Source organism: Dromaius novaehollandiae, chromosome W (assembly GCF_036370855.1).
Source record: "Dromaius novaehollandiae isolate bDroNov1 chromosome W, bDroNov1.hap1, whole genome shotgun sequence".
Lineage (NCBI taxonomy): Eukaryota > Metazoa > Chordata > Aves > Casuariiformes > Dromaiidae > Dromaius > Dromaius novaehollandiae.
In genome coordinates this window covers 54,282,562-54,299,355 of record NC_088130.1, presented here as the reverse complement: position 1 = coordinate 54,299,355, position 16,794 = coordinate 54,282,562, and the positions used below count along the sequence as shown (strand labels likewise).

Below are 16,794 nucleotides of genomic sequence, written 5' to 3'. Positions count from 1 at the left end.
TGAAAAAAATCTTCTGTGCAGTTAAATCCAAAATTACCATCCCAAATACTATGTGTGATAGTCAATGCCTTTAGACAACACCTAAATTTCTGCCTGAGTAACTGAAGTCCTGTAGCTCACTTCACTCCTTTGAGAGCCAAAAAGCAGAAAACCTGAGATAGCCAAGCTATCAGGATGTATCCTAAGCACTCAGTGATAGGATTAAAACTTTCATCAAATGCAATTGTGGCCACTTCTCTTTTAAGTATCAGCTGGAGGAGCAGTTACCTGTCTTGCCCTACATTTGTTACCCAATAGCCCAAAACTCAGCTCTAAAGGAATACCGCACAGACCTGCAGCATCTGGTGCTGAGACACCGCGAACTGTAACTTTGTCACTATTCAGAATACAAACATGCTCTGCTTTTATCTGCAGCCAACATATTTCTAAACAGGGAGAAGACGGAGGGGGCTGGTTCTAGCTTGTAAAGCAGAATAATTGGAATTAAATTGATCTCTGTCATACTGATGAGGTATGTTGTTGCACTACTCAGCAGTTACCAAGACCCCAAAATAAAGCACGCATTAGCACACGTCATATCTCTAAACTATTTCTCACATATTTATTTAAAAGTACTGCAGTCTCTTGAACATCTGGTACTAGGGTGCCATATGAATTATTCTCAGACGCACATTTTCACAGCTTCACTTCACTTCTAGTCAATCAGTTATGAGATTGGAAGCTGTGCGTCACTGTAAAACTACCTCAGGCAATGCATATTTTGCATGAACAGTTGCACAGATGTAAATAAAAAAGCCTAAATTATACCTGAAATTTATGGACTGTGTGAAGTATGACAATGTATACAGGTGACAGTGTGTGATAGCGTGCATAACCTGACAAGGTGTCCTCTGTATACAATCTCTTTAACATCTTAGTTGCAAGCGTTTTTTTCCCCTTTCCCCTCAGGCACTGTACGTACTGTACCCTCCGTACCGCTCTAAGTTCAACACGCATACCAGATCATTGCTTTATTACGCATTTCAAGAAATAGCAGCAACAATAAAGGAAGACATCACCTACACGCTCTGGCGTCTGTTCAAGTGAAACAACCGCGTCTGAGGAAGTATCTCTCTCTTCACAACTCAGCTACCAACCACCACCTTTGCCTCCTCGCCCCTGCCCCCGCACACCACCACGATCCGGGCAAGCAGAGCGACGAGGGCGACCGCGGCCGCCCGCCCGCTGCGGGAGCCCGCAACACCTGGCGCGTCTCTAACAACTTCAGTCCTGCCGGCGCCTCCGCTTCCCAGCTCCAGCCCTCGGGAGACCCCACCGCACACTGCCCCCGGGGAGCAGTGACAGCGACAGAACCCGGGACCGGCCGAAGCGCCCGCCACACGAACGGCCGTTAACGGTCCACGCGCCCTCGCGCGGGCGCCTCAGGCAGGAGCGCGCTCGCCCAACACGCAGGAGCCACGTGACGCGCCCCGGCCACCGCCCCCTTCCTGAGCGGGGAGGGGGGAGGCCTCGCGGCCGCACGTGACCCCCCTGTTCGACCTCCGCGTTCCCCGCTCTCCTTCCGGGTGGCGGGGCGGAGCCTCGCCCCGACCCCGCCCCGCCGGGCCGGCCCCGCGCCCGTCCTGCCCCGCCGCGCCGCCTCGCCCAAGGTCGATCAGTGCCGCGGCGGGGCCGGCGCCGGCGGCACAGGCGGTGGGTGCGGCGTCGCGGGCCGGGTTGCGTCGGGTCGCGTCGGGTCGCGTCGCGGGGGGGGGGGACCCGCCCGCCGGGCGCCTTGCGGTGGGTGCGGGGGGGGCACCTGGGACGGCGCCCCCGCTGCCGGCTGCCGTTGGCCCGAGGCGGGCGTTGTGGTGCCGGGTCCCGGCAGGCGCCGGGCCCTGGCGGAGGAGCAGCGGGCCGGGAGCATCGGTGGAGGACAGCTTGGGGGGCGAGGGGAGCCGGTGAGGAGCGGGGCGGGCGGCGGCCGTTAACGGCCGGGGCGGCGGGCGCGCGGCCTGCCCAAGGTCAGTCAGGGGCCGCGGGCTATAAATAGCGGCGGGAGCGAAGCGGGGCCGGCGTTTCGTGGCGGGAAGAGCGTTGCGCTCCGTGGGCGGGCGGGCGGCCTCCCTGCCCGCTCCTGCCCCGCTGCCCGCCCTTCCCGGCCCCAGCGCCCTACCTGCCCCTCTGCGGGCTGCCCCGCTCGGGTGCCTCCTTCAGGAGCCCTCGCCGGAGTTCGGGTCGTTTGGCTTCCGGCACAGGAAATCTTGCCGTTATCAAATCTGCACGTCGTGCTATCTCAGCAGAAGAAGAAAAAAATACAAGTTGTTGCTTGGGGTTTTACTAACCGGCTTTGGGGTTATTTAGTGCTTTTTGCCAGTAGTTTCTGCAGGTTTTCAATGCTTTTTTTGGCATGCATTAATTCTAGCAAAGGCTTTACAAAATGCTCTTTGGAAAATAGCTGTTTTCTGCAAATATTTACACCCGTGGCAAGGAGAATACAATCCTGAGTTGCAGAAATATCAATCTGTAAATCACCTTGTAATGTTAATGCACTCATGGGCTTGTTGGTTTAGTTCTGGTATTTACTCAGACCTGGTGTGGAAAAGTGGACTTTGTTTTCTAGTTGGAAAGAAAAGGGAGAGAGAAATGATCATCTTGTGGCTAGTGTCAACTAGGCGTAAGCTGCTGAGTTTACATACCTTCTTTCTACTAGAAATAATAATATTAATCATTAATGATTCTTGTTTTGTTTCTTACATGAGCAGCAGGCTGCTGTAGGGATTCTGTAGGTGGCAAGGAGTCTGCTGTGAGGTCTGGGTGACATGGCGAGCCTTCTGCGTATTGCCGTTAGCGGGTGCTCAACTCCCATCTTTGGCAATGTGTTATCACCTAAGGTGCATTCTGCGAAGATGCCATGTTTCCGAATGTTTCGAACCCATCAAGTTCTGTGGTCTGAAGCCCCTTTGAAGCCAGGTAAATTGACTAAACTATCATAAATAATTCTTTCATTTTATACCATGCAGGTTTTAAATGAGCTTCTGAAATAGTTTGTGTTTTTTGGGGGGAGGGGGTTGCATTAGTATGGAAAAGATTAAAAATAAAAAGAACACCTTTAAATCATGTCAGTAGCTGATCTTAGTCAATCAATTGCAGTACAGTTTTACACCAGTTTTCCAGTTTTGCAGAAGGAGTTTGTGTTCACTGTGAATACTTTGGGTCCAAACAGTCTTCAGGGGTAGATGATCAGAGATCCTGCTGACAATTATCTTGCTTGAAGGGAGTATTTAAGCAAATGCCTTTCTCAGGTAAAGGTCCCAGTTCCCTAAGAGTTTTGCTAGCCCAACTGTTTGTGTACATAGGGGGGAAATGCATCCCTCACAAAAAGAGCATCTGACAGCATGACTGTATGTGAATTAACTACCCATCTAAAAAGTTGTTGACTTTGTTGTTTTCATGTTGTACCATCTTCCAGCTTTGAGCTGGATCTTCACTTACAGGGTTTGTTGGTATATTTATACTGATTACATCTTAAAGATAATGGACAGATTCAGATATTTTCAAAATAGTGTGGGAGGGTAGGGGATGGAACTTCTTTGGTTCCAGTCTATGATGAGAGCATGGTGCATGAAAGTCTGGGCTGACACCCCCCCACCCCCCCAATTCTCTGTGTAGCCTGACAACTTAGAGGACTGGAGAATATGTAAAAGTACGTTAGTGCTACTTTTGCTCCTTATCCTGCATGAGTCAGGTCTCCCTGAAGAAATTTACAGGCTTCAGTGCTGATTTTTGGGTCTTCTGGGTCTGGGACAGATTAATATGTATGTGAAGAGTTAGTCTGATTGAATGGTGATGTTCAGTTCTTTGGTGCATGCAGAGCAGGTGACGCATTAGATCTTTTGAAGGCCTAGAAAAGTAGCACTATTTATGAACAGAAATGTCTGGCTGTGAAAATACAGGGTGTAAGATTAGATCATATAGCTCAGAAAAGCCTTTGTTGTATGGGATTTACATGGGCTTGGTGAAAAGTTTTCAAAAAAGTTTCCATGAGGAGAGAGAATTGATTGGTGTTACATATTCAAGCATTCAGTGCTGTCCCCTTCAGATCTCTCATGTGAAAGCCATTATTGAGGCAAAGCAGTATTTATATTCATGCAAGATAATTATTTAGTGCTGAGAATTATAAAGTTTGATTAAGTCTCTTGGTTGATAATTAAACTGTCCTTTTGTCTCACTTCGGTAACATGAGATTTGTCGTTTGGTAGAGGACAAATCAAGGGTGAAAATAGTAACTGAATGACACTTTGTAAGTGCTGCTGCCTGCATATATTCTTTTAAGAACTTTTGCATCAAAGTTCAACAGCATATAAAATAACAACATTTTATCCTTTCTTTTAGAAATTATGTTTGAATATAGTGGCACGTGGTAAAATCATTGTAACATTCAGAAGAATAAGTTTCCTGAAAAGTGTAGTGTCCCTGTAATTCTTCTCAAGCCTATAGCTATTACTTGCACTCTCTCAGATTAGCTTTCACATTGTCCAGTGTATGTTATATACAGGAATAACTGCTGCCTGGGTAGTAACAAAGAAATTTGTATTCAGTTGAAAAGTAAACTAGGAGGATGGATACTTTCCTATCACTATTTGTCTTGCTGCCTTTTTCTTTGTTTCTTAGAAACAGGAATTTCTATACAGGAATAAACAAGTATTCCAGTGTCACATCTCAATCAGTGGCCACTACCAAATGCTTCAACAATAAATGCAAAACTTTCCCAAGCCCTGATAATAGGTGCATACATAGTAGCCGATCCTGACTATTCTAATGTGCTTCCAGTTGGTTTGTATCCTACAGCATTGTGACTCTTACCCCTCTCTATTTTAGGATTTTTAATGTCCTTTTTATTATAAAGCTTTCATTTAAAAAAAATTTTGTTTTTTTTCTAAACCTTGCAAGACTTTTAAACCCGTAATACTTTACTGTCAGTTCTCTAGATGAGCTGTACATTGTTTATAAAGCGTAAACATTTTCCTGTAGTTTTATTTCTTTTTTTGTTTCTCCTTACTTGTGTGAGAAGAGAGATAAGGTGTGCGTGTTTAATCTTCTGTGCCATTTTTTTTCTTGCCTACATCATATTGCTGTTCTTCAGAATACATCCTCATCTTACTTCAGAACAGGTGAGATGGTTCATTTAAAGCTGATTTTAGAATATCTTAGTAATTGGGCAAGTTTTGTATCCCATTTTCCCTATCCCAGAAAATGTAGCGTATAGTCAAAGCTTCCATCTGTTTCCTCTAAGTCAGTCTCTAACGTTTGTTGATCCTGTTTTCTACAGGCTGCTTCTGAAATCAGATTAGCTAGGTAAAAAAACTGTATTTTTCTGTGTTACTCTGTATACTTTGTTCTGAGTTTTCTTGATGGTTTTGATTTAGGATCTCCTTTAAACACTCCATTTGTAGACAGAAGTTAAATGGAGAAGAAGGTGTTACATATATGTATTTTTTTTTTATATACATGTATATATTGAAGATTGGAGATCTAGGTTACTTACTACTTTTTTTGTTCCCTTGGAGTCTGAGGGTGTGGTTTGCTGTCTCATTAAACAGTGGAGATTGTTGAGGGAGGAGCAAGCATAGTCATAAGTGGCTTATTTAAAAATATGGTATTCTCATCCTTTCTTTCTGAACTATAATTTATGTATGTTTGATGTTGAGATTATAAGGCTTGTGAAATTAAGTGATTCTACTTTTTTGGTAGCAGTGAATTCCTTCTCACACTGATTCTTTGTATCAAAAAGGTTTTGTGTATCTCTTACTGAATGAACAACATCTGCTTTAGCTAAAGGCTGGCAAACTGAAATGTGTTTGCCTCACTGTTCGCTTGAGTTTTGATTGCTAGAAAGTCAGTAGTGAGACAGGGGGGAAGAGGGGTGTGAGAAGAATGAGACTTGTTGAATGTCTTTGATTTAATCTCCCAAAGTATTGGAGGAGGGCATAGTCTTCCTTATTGGTCTCTGACCATTCTGCTTACTAAAGAAGTTGCAAATGCTTTCGTTCTGAAAAAGCTTTGCATATTTTTATTGGAAGCAACACCTAACAACGTGAATGAAGAAAAGGAGGAAATGCGTTTGGCACATGGTGCATCTTCTGTCTCATCCCTCCCACCTATTTGCTCTTCTGGTCTGGTCTTCCACACAAAAGCAAGTGGACAAAACAGAAAATGGAAGCAACAGTTGCCCTTTGAGCTTGGGCCTTATGAGCTAAAAGCTCTAAATTTTCTGTTGGAAAAAAATGTATGAGCTTTAGTCAGTTGTTTGTGTGCTTCTAAATTTGCAGTCATCCTTCTAGTTCCTGTATGCTGTAATTTATTCCTTCCTTCCTCTGCCTCTGTGCACTGCAAAACTTTGAAAAGGAGAAAGAGAAGGTGGTACTCCAGTTCTTATTTTCTCAGAGCTTCTTGCAAGGCTTTCTGTCCTTGAGCTACTACCTTTCCCAAATCATGATTCATATCTGTTAGATTTCATTTCTGCTTTTAAAAAGTGGGAGTTCTCATATTTTCCCTGAGTTAATTTAGCAAAAGTCAGAAGCAGGCATCATTGCATAGTACTTAAGAGATGAGGGGAAAGTTATCTTCTGAGTGGCAAAACTATTACTATGAGTGATGTCAACAGTTACCATAGCTTTCAGGTGGCTAGTGGTGCTGCAGTAGTGATGCCTTAAGTTGCACAGTGGTGTTTGAATGTGCTCTATGCTGATGAAGCAAATCTTTACAAGGCACATTGTTACCTCTGTAGCTCTCTCATTTTAGATGCACGTTCTGTTCCTTTAAAATATATTTTTTTAAATTTTGTTTTACCTAGTAATCTAAAGAATTTCAGATGTTCTCCAACATATTGAATATTAAAAACTTCTTTCTCAAAATTACTTATTACTATTTGATAAGTTTAATTTTAGAGAGAAAGATAAAAAAGGAAGAGTAGAAATAATCAGACGTAATGCCCTTCTCTCTAGTGAACTTTTATCCTGTCTTCTTGTTGGATATGTTCAGCCTTTTTTTTTTTTTTAAATAGATGATGAAAAGACTTGGTGAGTGTGAGTAGATTTTTTTAAATCTCAATTCTTAGCAACTATGCACTGTATTTTCAGAACATTACAAGTTGATGGTATATCATGAGAATTGTTATTCTAAAACACTTTCAGATCTTCTGCTTAAGCACCTGTTAGTCCCAGTTTCATTTCATAGCTGTAAGAACTTTAGATTTAAAAATGTCAAAATAATTGCCTTCCTCAAAATTCTCACAGTAAGGTACATTTAGGTTTTGCTTGTTTCTATCTTAATAAAAAAAAAAAAGGGGGGGGGACAGAAAAAGGGGGCCTAAAATATGCAACACATTAACTGTCTGGTACCATTTTTATAATAAAATATGTAGTTTTTGTCAAAATTAAATTGCTTATGCCAAGTTAAAAGATCTATGATTTAAAACAAACCTTTAATTTATTTTTTTTTATTTTTTTTTTTTTTTAGCTTGGCCTTTAATATGGGTGGCTTCTCAGGCTGCTTGAGTTCTATTCATAACAGTGCAGTGTATGTGGTGTAGGCCTCTCATGTATAAATGTCACAATGCAAATTTTGAATTTTGGAGAGATATCAGTGCAGGCTGTTGCAGACCTGGGCTTGCATGCTGGACTCCATGCGGCTTTGTGTAATTGAAGCAATATTGTAATTTGATATATGATTATCTTGCCTGAGACCATGTGGGCATAAATAGTAAGCTTAAACACTTGATGGATCAGAGAAGTTCAGCTATCAAATATTAGACTCAAGGCCCTCAAATTGTAGATAAAATTGGAGGCTTGTAATTTGAAACCTTAAGCTAAAACTGATAAATTGCGGCTTCTGCAAGTTTCCTGACATTATTTAGTAAAACTTGGAACACCTTAAAACCGGGAGATAAAATTGAAGAGAAGTATAATTGAATGAACTAGTAGTCAGATACTCAATTATTCAAGTACTCCTACGTTCAAATTTTTAATTTCTGTAGCAACTGTCCAAGCACCTCATCAACGGAATTGTGCCTTTCAGCCTACTTTTTCTGTGGTACCAAAGTTATGCTCATTAATAGTGAACTGAGACAACTGTTGCATGATTTTGATAGACGTTCAAAACTAATGTGCAATTAAAATGCAGATCAGCTGCTCAAACTTACTTGCTTCTTCAGAGAAAAGTTGAAATGAATAGAGAGGAAGTTAAGTTCATTTACCCCAGTTCAGAATATGATATCCCCAGAATACCATAACTGATTGTATAAATTGAGATGGATATGAACTGCTCGAGCCACTTGTTAGTGCTTGCGTGGTGACTGCACTGACCTGTTCATATCTGAGGGAAGAGGGATGTCTGGAAACATGGTATAATTTAAAGAAATGTAGAATACACTGCTGGAAAATGTGATTGTGCTTCCTCTTTCCTGAGGAGGGAAAATTACTAAATGTGACTTGTCTGAATGTCTCTATGCAGCACTAAAGAGTGCTATTAGTATCAGTTCAGTAAACCTTAATATCTTTGATGCAACTAATGCTGTCCTATCTGCTGCTCTTACAGGAATTCCTTATAAACAGCTGACTGTAGGTGTCCCCAAGGAGATATTTCAAAATGAGAAGAGGGTGGCTTTATCACCGGCTGGAGTTCAAGCCTTGGTCAAGCAAGGCTTCAATGTTGTGGTGGAATCTGGTGCTGGAGAAGCTTCCAAATTTTCTGATGACCATTACAGAGAAGTAGGAGCAAAGATCCAGGGGACCAAGGAAGTACTGACTTCAGATTTAGTTGTCAAAGTAATTGCTTTATTAATATATTTTCTATGGCATCTTTTTCAGAGAAGTACATAGCTCAAACCTTTCTAATAGTCTCCTGAAAGTTCAGTAAACAGGCTGCTCTAAATTTATACTTTTCATTCTAAGTTCTGATGTAATTTTAGTCTTTTTTTTTTTTTTTTTTTAATAGCTCAGGTGTGGGCCTAGGCTAGTAAACTAGTATATAGGAGTATTTCTGAAAATAGGAGCATTGAAGAGTTTAAGGACAATTTCTTATCAAGTTTTTCACTGCCTTGGAGTTCTGTTTTCTAGAGAAAGGTAGACTTGTGTTCAGAACACTAATCAGAAAAGATCTCCATTCTAAGAAACTTCTTCTCCCAGATTAGTAACATCCAACTCCAAGTTACACTCTCAGAAGAGTTGCTTTGGAGTTTTGAAGAAGGTTTTCTAACTCTCCTCAAATGGATACCCAGCAATTGCACAGCAGCAGGAGTTGTAGCTGATCTAAAGTAAAAGTAAACTGCTAAAAGTAAAGTTGCGAGGTGTTAGGTTGCACAGAGTCTTGAAGCAAGAAGACCTTGATGTTATGTCTTTCTTTCAATGTTTTTTCTGAAGTTATCCTGTCAAGATTGAATGTAAGAGCATTTCTGTAAGTTACTTTGTGAACTCCCTTTAAGTAGGTTTCTTCTTTATAAAGAAAAGTGAACGATATAAAAGAAGTAATTACAAATCAAGACAGGTATTTGCTAGACCTCATGCTTGAAATTCTTTATATATGATGGTACATTGCAAACTTAATAGTGATTTTCTTTTCCCCTGCTAGAGCTTAATTGTCACACCCATTCATTAATCTTTTTGCCTCCAAATGAGCAGTTTTGGGACAGCTGTCTGTTACAGAATGTAGTAATGGCTTCTTGGAAGCCATGAAATCTTTGAGTGTGTATGCTATTACTGCTCTGTCACCCATCTACCTAGAGCTAACTCTGATCTGTGAGCTATAGCAGAAAAGTTACTGAGTTTAGTTGTACGAACAGCCTTTAATATACTTCCTTCCCCCATATACTTTGTGGCTGTGAATGGACAGACTGCACGTTGGGGAAATAAGTGGCGGATGCCCTGATTTACTTCCACTAATTAATTTGGAAACTTCTCTCTTTCTTCAGGTGAGGGCTCCGATATATAACCCTGCACTAGGTGTACATGAGGCAGATCTTTTTAAGACAGCTGCTACCCTGATTAGTTTTATCTATCCAGCTCAAAATCCAGACCTCCTGAATAAACTTGCAGAAAAAAAAACTACGGTCTTAGCCATGGATCAGGTTCCACGGGTCACCATTGCTCAGGGATATGATGCACTTAGCTCCATGGCCAACATTGCTGGGTATGAAACTTTTTTTTCCGTCTTGAGTAAATATAAAGGCAACATATTTTGGTACTGGGTATATTTAAGACAGTTCTGTGTCTTTATCTTCATACAGCTATTTGAAGCAGGAGGAACCTGTTGGAGGTGCCTGGCAACTTTAACTTTCTCAAATCAGAGCAGGTTTAAAAAAATAGTTGAGTTCTTTCAATTCCTGGACTGGTTTGTCTAGTGCCTCTTTACTCTGGACTAGATCAGAGCTAGCCTTAAGACGACTTGAATGCAGAGTGTCTGTCACTAGCATCTAATATTATTGGGAGCTAACTAATGAGAAGAGTGCTCAGTATTAATGCAATGGCCATGGCAGGTGCAAACAAAAAGACCAAATACTCTCAAATATCTTCATGTTTTGTGCCTGGCATTGTAGACTTTAGGTGTTTATTGTCGAGCTGGCTGTTACTACTATTATTACTGTTTTTGTACTTCATACGTAGGTGATGTATGCCTGTAAGGTATATTAAGCCTTGTCCTAGTAGAGGGCTGCTGAACTATTTTGTGGACACACCACGAACATGTAGTGGTTGGTTTCCTTCTGAGTTTTCATTCTGTATATTTTTACTAAAATACCATAGGAATTCATAACGTGTTTACAGGTATAAAGTCTGCGAGCTGCATTCCAAATTAGCACTAATTTTAGGGCATACAGACCTAGATATATCTCTGCTGGAGATTGGAAAGAGAGTAGAATGAAACTGTTGAGCTTTGACAGTGTTAGTAAAAATAAAAGAAAATGGGCACTCTTAAGATGCAAGTCCACAATTATCTGCCTTGTCAAATAGCTGTACTGATGTTAACTCAGTGTCCAGCCATCCATTCTAGGATGGCTACAAAAGCAGATGGGGCAACAGAGGTAGAAAGGTTAAGCAGCTTGTCCTATGCCTTACAGCTTTGCAAAGCTGGGATGAGAATATCTTATTCCAAAGTTGTTTGCTTGCCTAAATGCTTCCTGCATTACTGCTTACTGCAAAACTACTCTGGATTTTGTAGTTGGTTGTATGTAGTGCCTTCCCTAGCAAGCCTCAGGTTGCAGTCTTTGAAGATAGCTTCAAAGATGACAAAGTTAACTTTTGTCAGGTTGCATGTTTACTATGCATTCAAAATTCTACTTGAGAGGGTGAATTGTCATGGACATCCACCATATTGCTGTCTACAAATTCTCTGCAAATGCATTCTATCATAAAAAAAGATTTAGCGATAAATATGAGCAAAGGCAGAGAGAATATTAAACTTGTGCTCAAGAGTAGAATATTAAACTTGTTTCATCAAAGGTATGCTTTGGTCCAGAGTGTATTCTTTTGATTGCTGTCAATGGATGGCATTAAGCTGTACCTGGGAAAATACTGAAACATGTTCTTGTCTTCCTTACTTGACAGTTACAAGGCTGTTGTATTGGCAGCAAATCACTTTGGTCGATTTTTCACGGGTCAGATCACAGCTGCTGGTAAAGTTCCTCCAGCCAAGGTATGTACAATAAAACAAGTACTATAGCAGAATAGCTCATTTCTTGAGCGCAGCTAACCACTGCTGAAACTACATGTGTTAAAAATTCTTTCCTCATTTGGGATTAGTAATTTTTGCTCACTACTTTTAGTGCTTTTTTGGGGAAGAGTAGAATAATTTGAGTTTTATTTGTTTGCTTATTTTTAAAGTTCAGACTAGCTGTGCATGGATGGATGAGGAAAGGTTATGAAGCAGTAAAGAAAGGTCAGAGATGTTAAGAGTTCTGGCATGTTGAAGGCTGTGATGGAAGGGATTGCTTGACTGGAGTTGCAGGTGTATTAGGATGAAGAGAAAGGAAAGTGTGAAAATTAAAAAAAAACCCTCAAAACCCCCAGAAAATTAAAACAAATCAAGGGGAAAACCTGCATTTACTTACTTAAATTGTTAGCCTCAGATAGATGAAGTTAAAAGTAACAGTTGAAAAATTTTGACGGTTACAGGGCAACTTTACCACAGTCACTTTAGGTTTTGTGTTGTAAAGTAACTTGTTCGAATGACTGCGTAATGAGGCATATCTACTGTTGTGAATGCAGTACAATCTTGCTACTTTTCTAGCCGACTCTATTTTTAGTTTATTGTCCAAGCATGATAATGGTATCATTCTAGGTCTTGATCATTGGAGGAGGAGTTGCTGGCCTGGCTTCTGCAGGAGCAGCTAAATCGATGGGAGCAGTGGTTCGTGGATTTGATACTAGGTGGGTGTGTAAAAACAGTAATGGCTATATAAAATGATTTTAAGGTTAATTGCTTTGTAGCTGTTTGTATTGCAGCAAAAGCTGCACTGAATCACAACTCCCTGCTGGCTGCTTTTATTCCTGCATTATTCTTCCATTTTTATTTCCAACAGCAACCAAACCTTCCAAAGAGTGTGTATTATTAAATCAGTCAGAGCTATATGAATCAATAAAGTCCTGCTTTATCAAAATGAGAAAGATAGGGCTTTCCTCCAGAATTTTGTTTCTGCGCTTTTCTTGGGGACACAAGGCAAAATAGTGGAGAAAGTCTATATGCTCTCACTTACAGCTTGTTTTGATCCAGGTTCATAGCTGCATACTCTGATTCAGCTCTACTCCCCTGATCTCAGATAAGCTAGCCAGGAACTCCCTGAAGTCAGAGTTCTTTCAATCTGCTGAAAGGACACAAAAAATTAAAAAAAATTTCTTTCCCTTTCTTTTTTTTAGGGAACTTATGTCTTTAAGATGGAAGAACAGGGACTGCAATTGGCATAGAATTAAGTGCTACTCTCTTGGAGTTTCTTTTTTTCATTCAGAAGGATTTTCTTGTCCTGTAGTCATTTTTAGGGCAATAGACTGGGAAAATTATCTTATTGTCTCTACAGGGACCATAAATTCAATTAAACTTTCTATATTAAGTGGTCTTCTAATGCTGAATTTGTATGTGCTTAACATTGTGTCTGCACTAAAAATACATATTTATTTTTATGCAGAAATGGCTGCTAGTGCTAATTAGTTATACCTAATGTGAAAGAATAAAAATGAGTGTATCTCCATATTTGTGATGTGCAATATGGAACAAGTCTTCAGTCTGTGTTAGGAGAAGCAGTATAATTCATAAAACAAACTGCAAAGAATCACTTTATGTAAAAGCATGATCAAACTCTATGTAAAGCTTTTCAGATATAAAATGCTCTTCAGCATCCCGTGTACTTTTGTCTTGATGTACAAGGATGCTTTGTAGTAAATACCTGCATGTGGTGAATGTTTGCCTCACCCCTGGAATTTAGTCTGTCATTGTATACTGTGGTATAACTTGATGCTAAACTGTAGTTTTTAAAAGGATTTTGTCATCCATCAAAGGTCTTTATGATTCTGATCTCCGTAGTATCCAGAGGCCTCAAAAGCTCTGTTGCATTCCCTGTGAAAAGGGACTTACTGGTATTTCCATTTCACAGATTAAAGACAGGGACACAGGCTATGGAGTGCCTCTGTCACCCATCTTAGGCATTTAAGTTAGGGTTTTAGACTTACCTAGTGAAGGCAGGAGAAAGGGGTGAGCAGACTTAGTCAATAGCTAAGCTCCCAGCTTTGGCTGTCTTCTCAGGGTAACTTCATTTGACTATACAGGAAACTGTAAGCTGCTCTCATTCCTAATCAAAATGTTGCCATGAGGAACCTAAAATTAGTGATGCAGATGCTCTTTCTGTTCCACCTAAGAAATAAAGTGAAGACTTTTATCCTGGTCTGCCTAGTCCTAGAATAAGCTTTGTGTCTCTTGTCTGAAGACAGCTGCTACTAAAGTGGCCTCAAAACTCAAAGTATATTGAGCTGCTGCTAAAAATGGACTTCTTTTTTTTAGGTAGTCCACTCTTTTTCTTCTTTCTTTTCTTTTTTCTCCTTCTAATTTTCTTTCCCTAGGGCTGCAGCTCTGGAACAGTTCAAGTCTCTTGGTGCTGAGCCTTTGGAAGTAGACTTAAAGGAATCGGGAGAGGGACAAGGTGGTTATGCTAAAGAAATGTCTAAAGAATTTATCGAAGCTGAAATGAAACTCTTTGCTAAACAGTGCCAAGATGTTGATATCATCATCACTACAGCACTTATTCCAGGTATGTTTTACATGCAACATGCTAGTTCTCATTTATTTTGTGTAAATTTGTATATTTTGGGGCTGTTCCTGCAGTGAAAACAAAGGAGGTGTAAATAAATTCTCTCTTTGTAAGCATGTACCTTTTCCCTTCCCTGATAAATGCTTGTTTTTAAGGAGACTTTTTCTTTTTCTTTTGCAACTGTGTTACCATTAGAAAATGAGAAAATAAAAGCTTTAGCCTGCAGGGAAGTAATTATTCGTTCACTCTGTGCTATTCTTTGGTACCTAAAGATTGTCTTGGTGTAAAGGCTCTACTTTGCTTCTGGAATGTCTGGTTTTCTGAGCTTTCTGTGAGTGCCTGCCTATGTAATTTACTCCATGCCTCCCTCATTTGTTGATTCCTCCCTAAACCTGGAGTCATTTGAGAAGAAAGTTGAAGGTTCCTCAAATTGCTGGATAATAGTGGTGCACTGGAATCTACACTACAGTCCAAATAAAGAAATCTCAAGTATTAGTTTAGTTTATATATATATTAAAACCCTTGCATTGTTTGTAAGTACATAGTAAATATTTACCCATGCTCTGTTATGTTGCCACAAATTATCAGTCTTTGGCTTAATATCTTCATATTTTGTTATTAAACAAGAAGTAGACAATAAAGCAAGAATATGTAGTTCTTCTGCATATTTATTTTATCACTGTTATTTCTGATACCCAGTATGAGCACTGAAGCAAGTCCAGTTGCAGTAGGATTGTGTTTTGTAATTGAAACACAGTAAGGTAGAGCTTAAGGTTCAGTGCTTTGTATTGCACAACAACAGTCTTAACCTTTAATGTGGCATTTTTGTTGCTTGGCTATGACTTGAATTGTAAGATTGGAAGTTTCCTGTTTACTAAGGGCAAAATCAGACTTTCTAGGATCTTTGGTAGACTGCCCATGAACACCTTGCATACGGGCATGGGTGCAAGATGTTTCAGCATCTCTTTTCTCTGTGTAAGCAAGTCCTCCATGTCATTTCATCTTAAGCAAAAAAATTAGACCTTTCTGTACTTATAAAATGCAAATATAGCTTCTGAGGCAAGTGAGAGGTTTATGAAGATAGGAGGGGAAAACTTGTCTCCTGGGCTTCACAGATTAAAGCTGTATTTTGTGTTGAATTTACTATGTCTTGTCTTGTCAGGTAAAAAAGCTCCCGTCTTGTTTAGGAAAGATATGATTGAATCAATGAAGGAAGGTTCAGTTGTTGTGGATTTAGCTGCAGAAGCAGGAGGAAATATTGAAACTACAAAGCCTGGAGAATTGTATGTTCATAAGGTGAGCATTTTGGACTGCAGATCACTCTCAGTTTGCATGAATTCACCTTCATACTTAATTTGAAGATTGTATTTTGTAAACTGAGTGCTGAAAATGAGTAGCTGCTTAGGCTATTGGGGTTAAGTAATCCTTTAGATTTTAATTTTGTTAAAGTCACATTCTGTATAATAATTTGAAGGTTTTAAAAGAAACAGATATCTTTGTATAGGGTTAATTATGTTGGTAAAGTAAGGAAGTGTTATACCCTAGACTTTGAAGTCAGTAATTTCTCTGCTGACCTGAGGACATGGTCTGATATCTGGCCTACCTGAAGAGGAAGCAGCAGCAGTATCTTCAACTTGTTTATCGCCTTCCACAACTGGAGGTTACAATCCCTGTAACAGGTGCAGCTGAGCAGGTTCAGACTATGTCAGTGTTTATTTCAGTGCAAAGTCTCTGGCTTAGGTCAGTGTGGCTTCAGCTTCAAGAAGGTGCCGTCTTGGTACATCTTCAACTTACCCAGCTATTTTCAACATGAGTATGTCTGGCTTAGAGTATCAAAACCTCTTGTTACCCAAACTAGAAGCAGCAGGAGTTAGTCCATGAAATTAAGCAAACTTGCCCTTGACTGAATGAGCTACATCATGTTTTTTTCCAATGTTCATAGGCTCAGCTGAGAGCTTGTTTTCTTGCTTTTTTCCTGTGGGGTTTTTGTACGTGTGAGGAATCTGTTAGCACTTATAGAAATTTGGGTGATGAGGTCAAAGTAGCAGACTTCCAAGGTTGTTATTCGATAATGTGTGGGCATACTGTTGTTTCTGTTCTGCTCTAGGGCAGTCTGTGCAATGTACTGCTTGACACCACATTACCTTTGTTATCATTAATATAAACAGGACAGCGCATGTATATTATGAGTCACACATTGTGTTTAGCTTTGTGGTTTTCTAGGGCTTTTGATGTCACTACTTAAAAACTGAACTTGCAAGCAGAATATACAGAACAGAAATAAGCAGATACTTGCATGGAGAATTTACATGGAGCAGTTTTAGCCAGAGGAGTACCAGCCCTGAGTATAGTGTAGGATTGATGCCAAGCAATGGGCCAGATAATCTGTTATCTGACTGTTTTAGGAAGCTGAGTTTTGAGAGAATGGTAATATTTGGAAAGGGCAAGCTCTCACACCAGTACATTCTCCTCTCTGTTCAGGCTTGTTGCATTTAAGGTGTTTGGTTTGGTCGTGCTAAATTTTC

The 16,794-nt window shown here is 40.3% G+C and overlaps 1 protein-coding gene across 1 annotated transcript in view; it reads left to right on the top strand.

Annotated features, from left to right (window-relative positions):
* Positions 1-1,545: 1,545 nt before the first annotated feature.
* The window catches only part of LOC112983998 (NAD(P) transhydrogenase, mitochondrial), a 46,226-nt gene continuing 30,977 nt past the window's right edge, over positions 1,546-16,794 (top strand). Inside the window, exons 1-8 of the mRNA XM_064500504.1 lie at positions 1,546-1,692; positions 2,745-2,952; positions 8,578-8,807; positions 9,950-10,167; positions 11,580-11,667; positions 12,313-12,401; positions 14,082-14,269; positions 15,432-15,565. Of these exons, the coding sequence (XP_064356574.1) occupies positions 2,802-2,952; positions 8,578-8,807; positions 9,950-10,167; positions 11,580-11,667; positions 12,313-12,401; positions 14,082-14,269; positions 15,432-15,565 (1,098 nt within the window). The 5' untranslated portion in view covers positions 1,546-1,692; positions 2,745-2,801. The remainder of the gene's footprint in view (positions 1,693-2,744; positions 2,953-8,577; positions 8,808-9,949; positions 10,168-11,579; positions 11,668-12,312; positions 12,402-14,081; positions 14,270-15,431; positions 15,566-16,794) is intronic.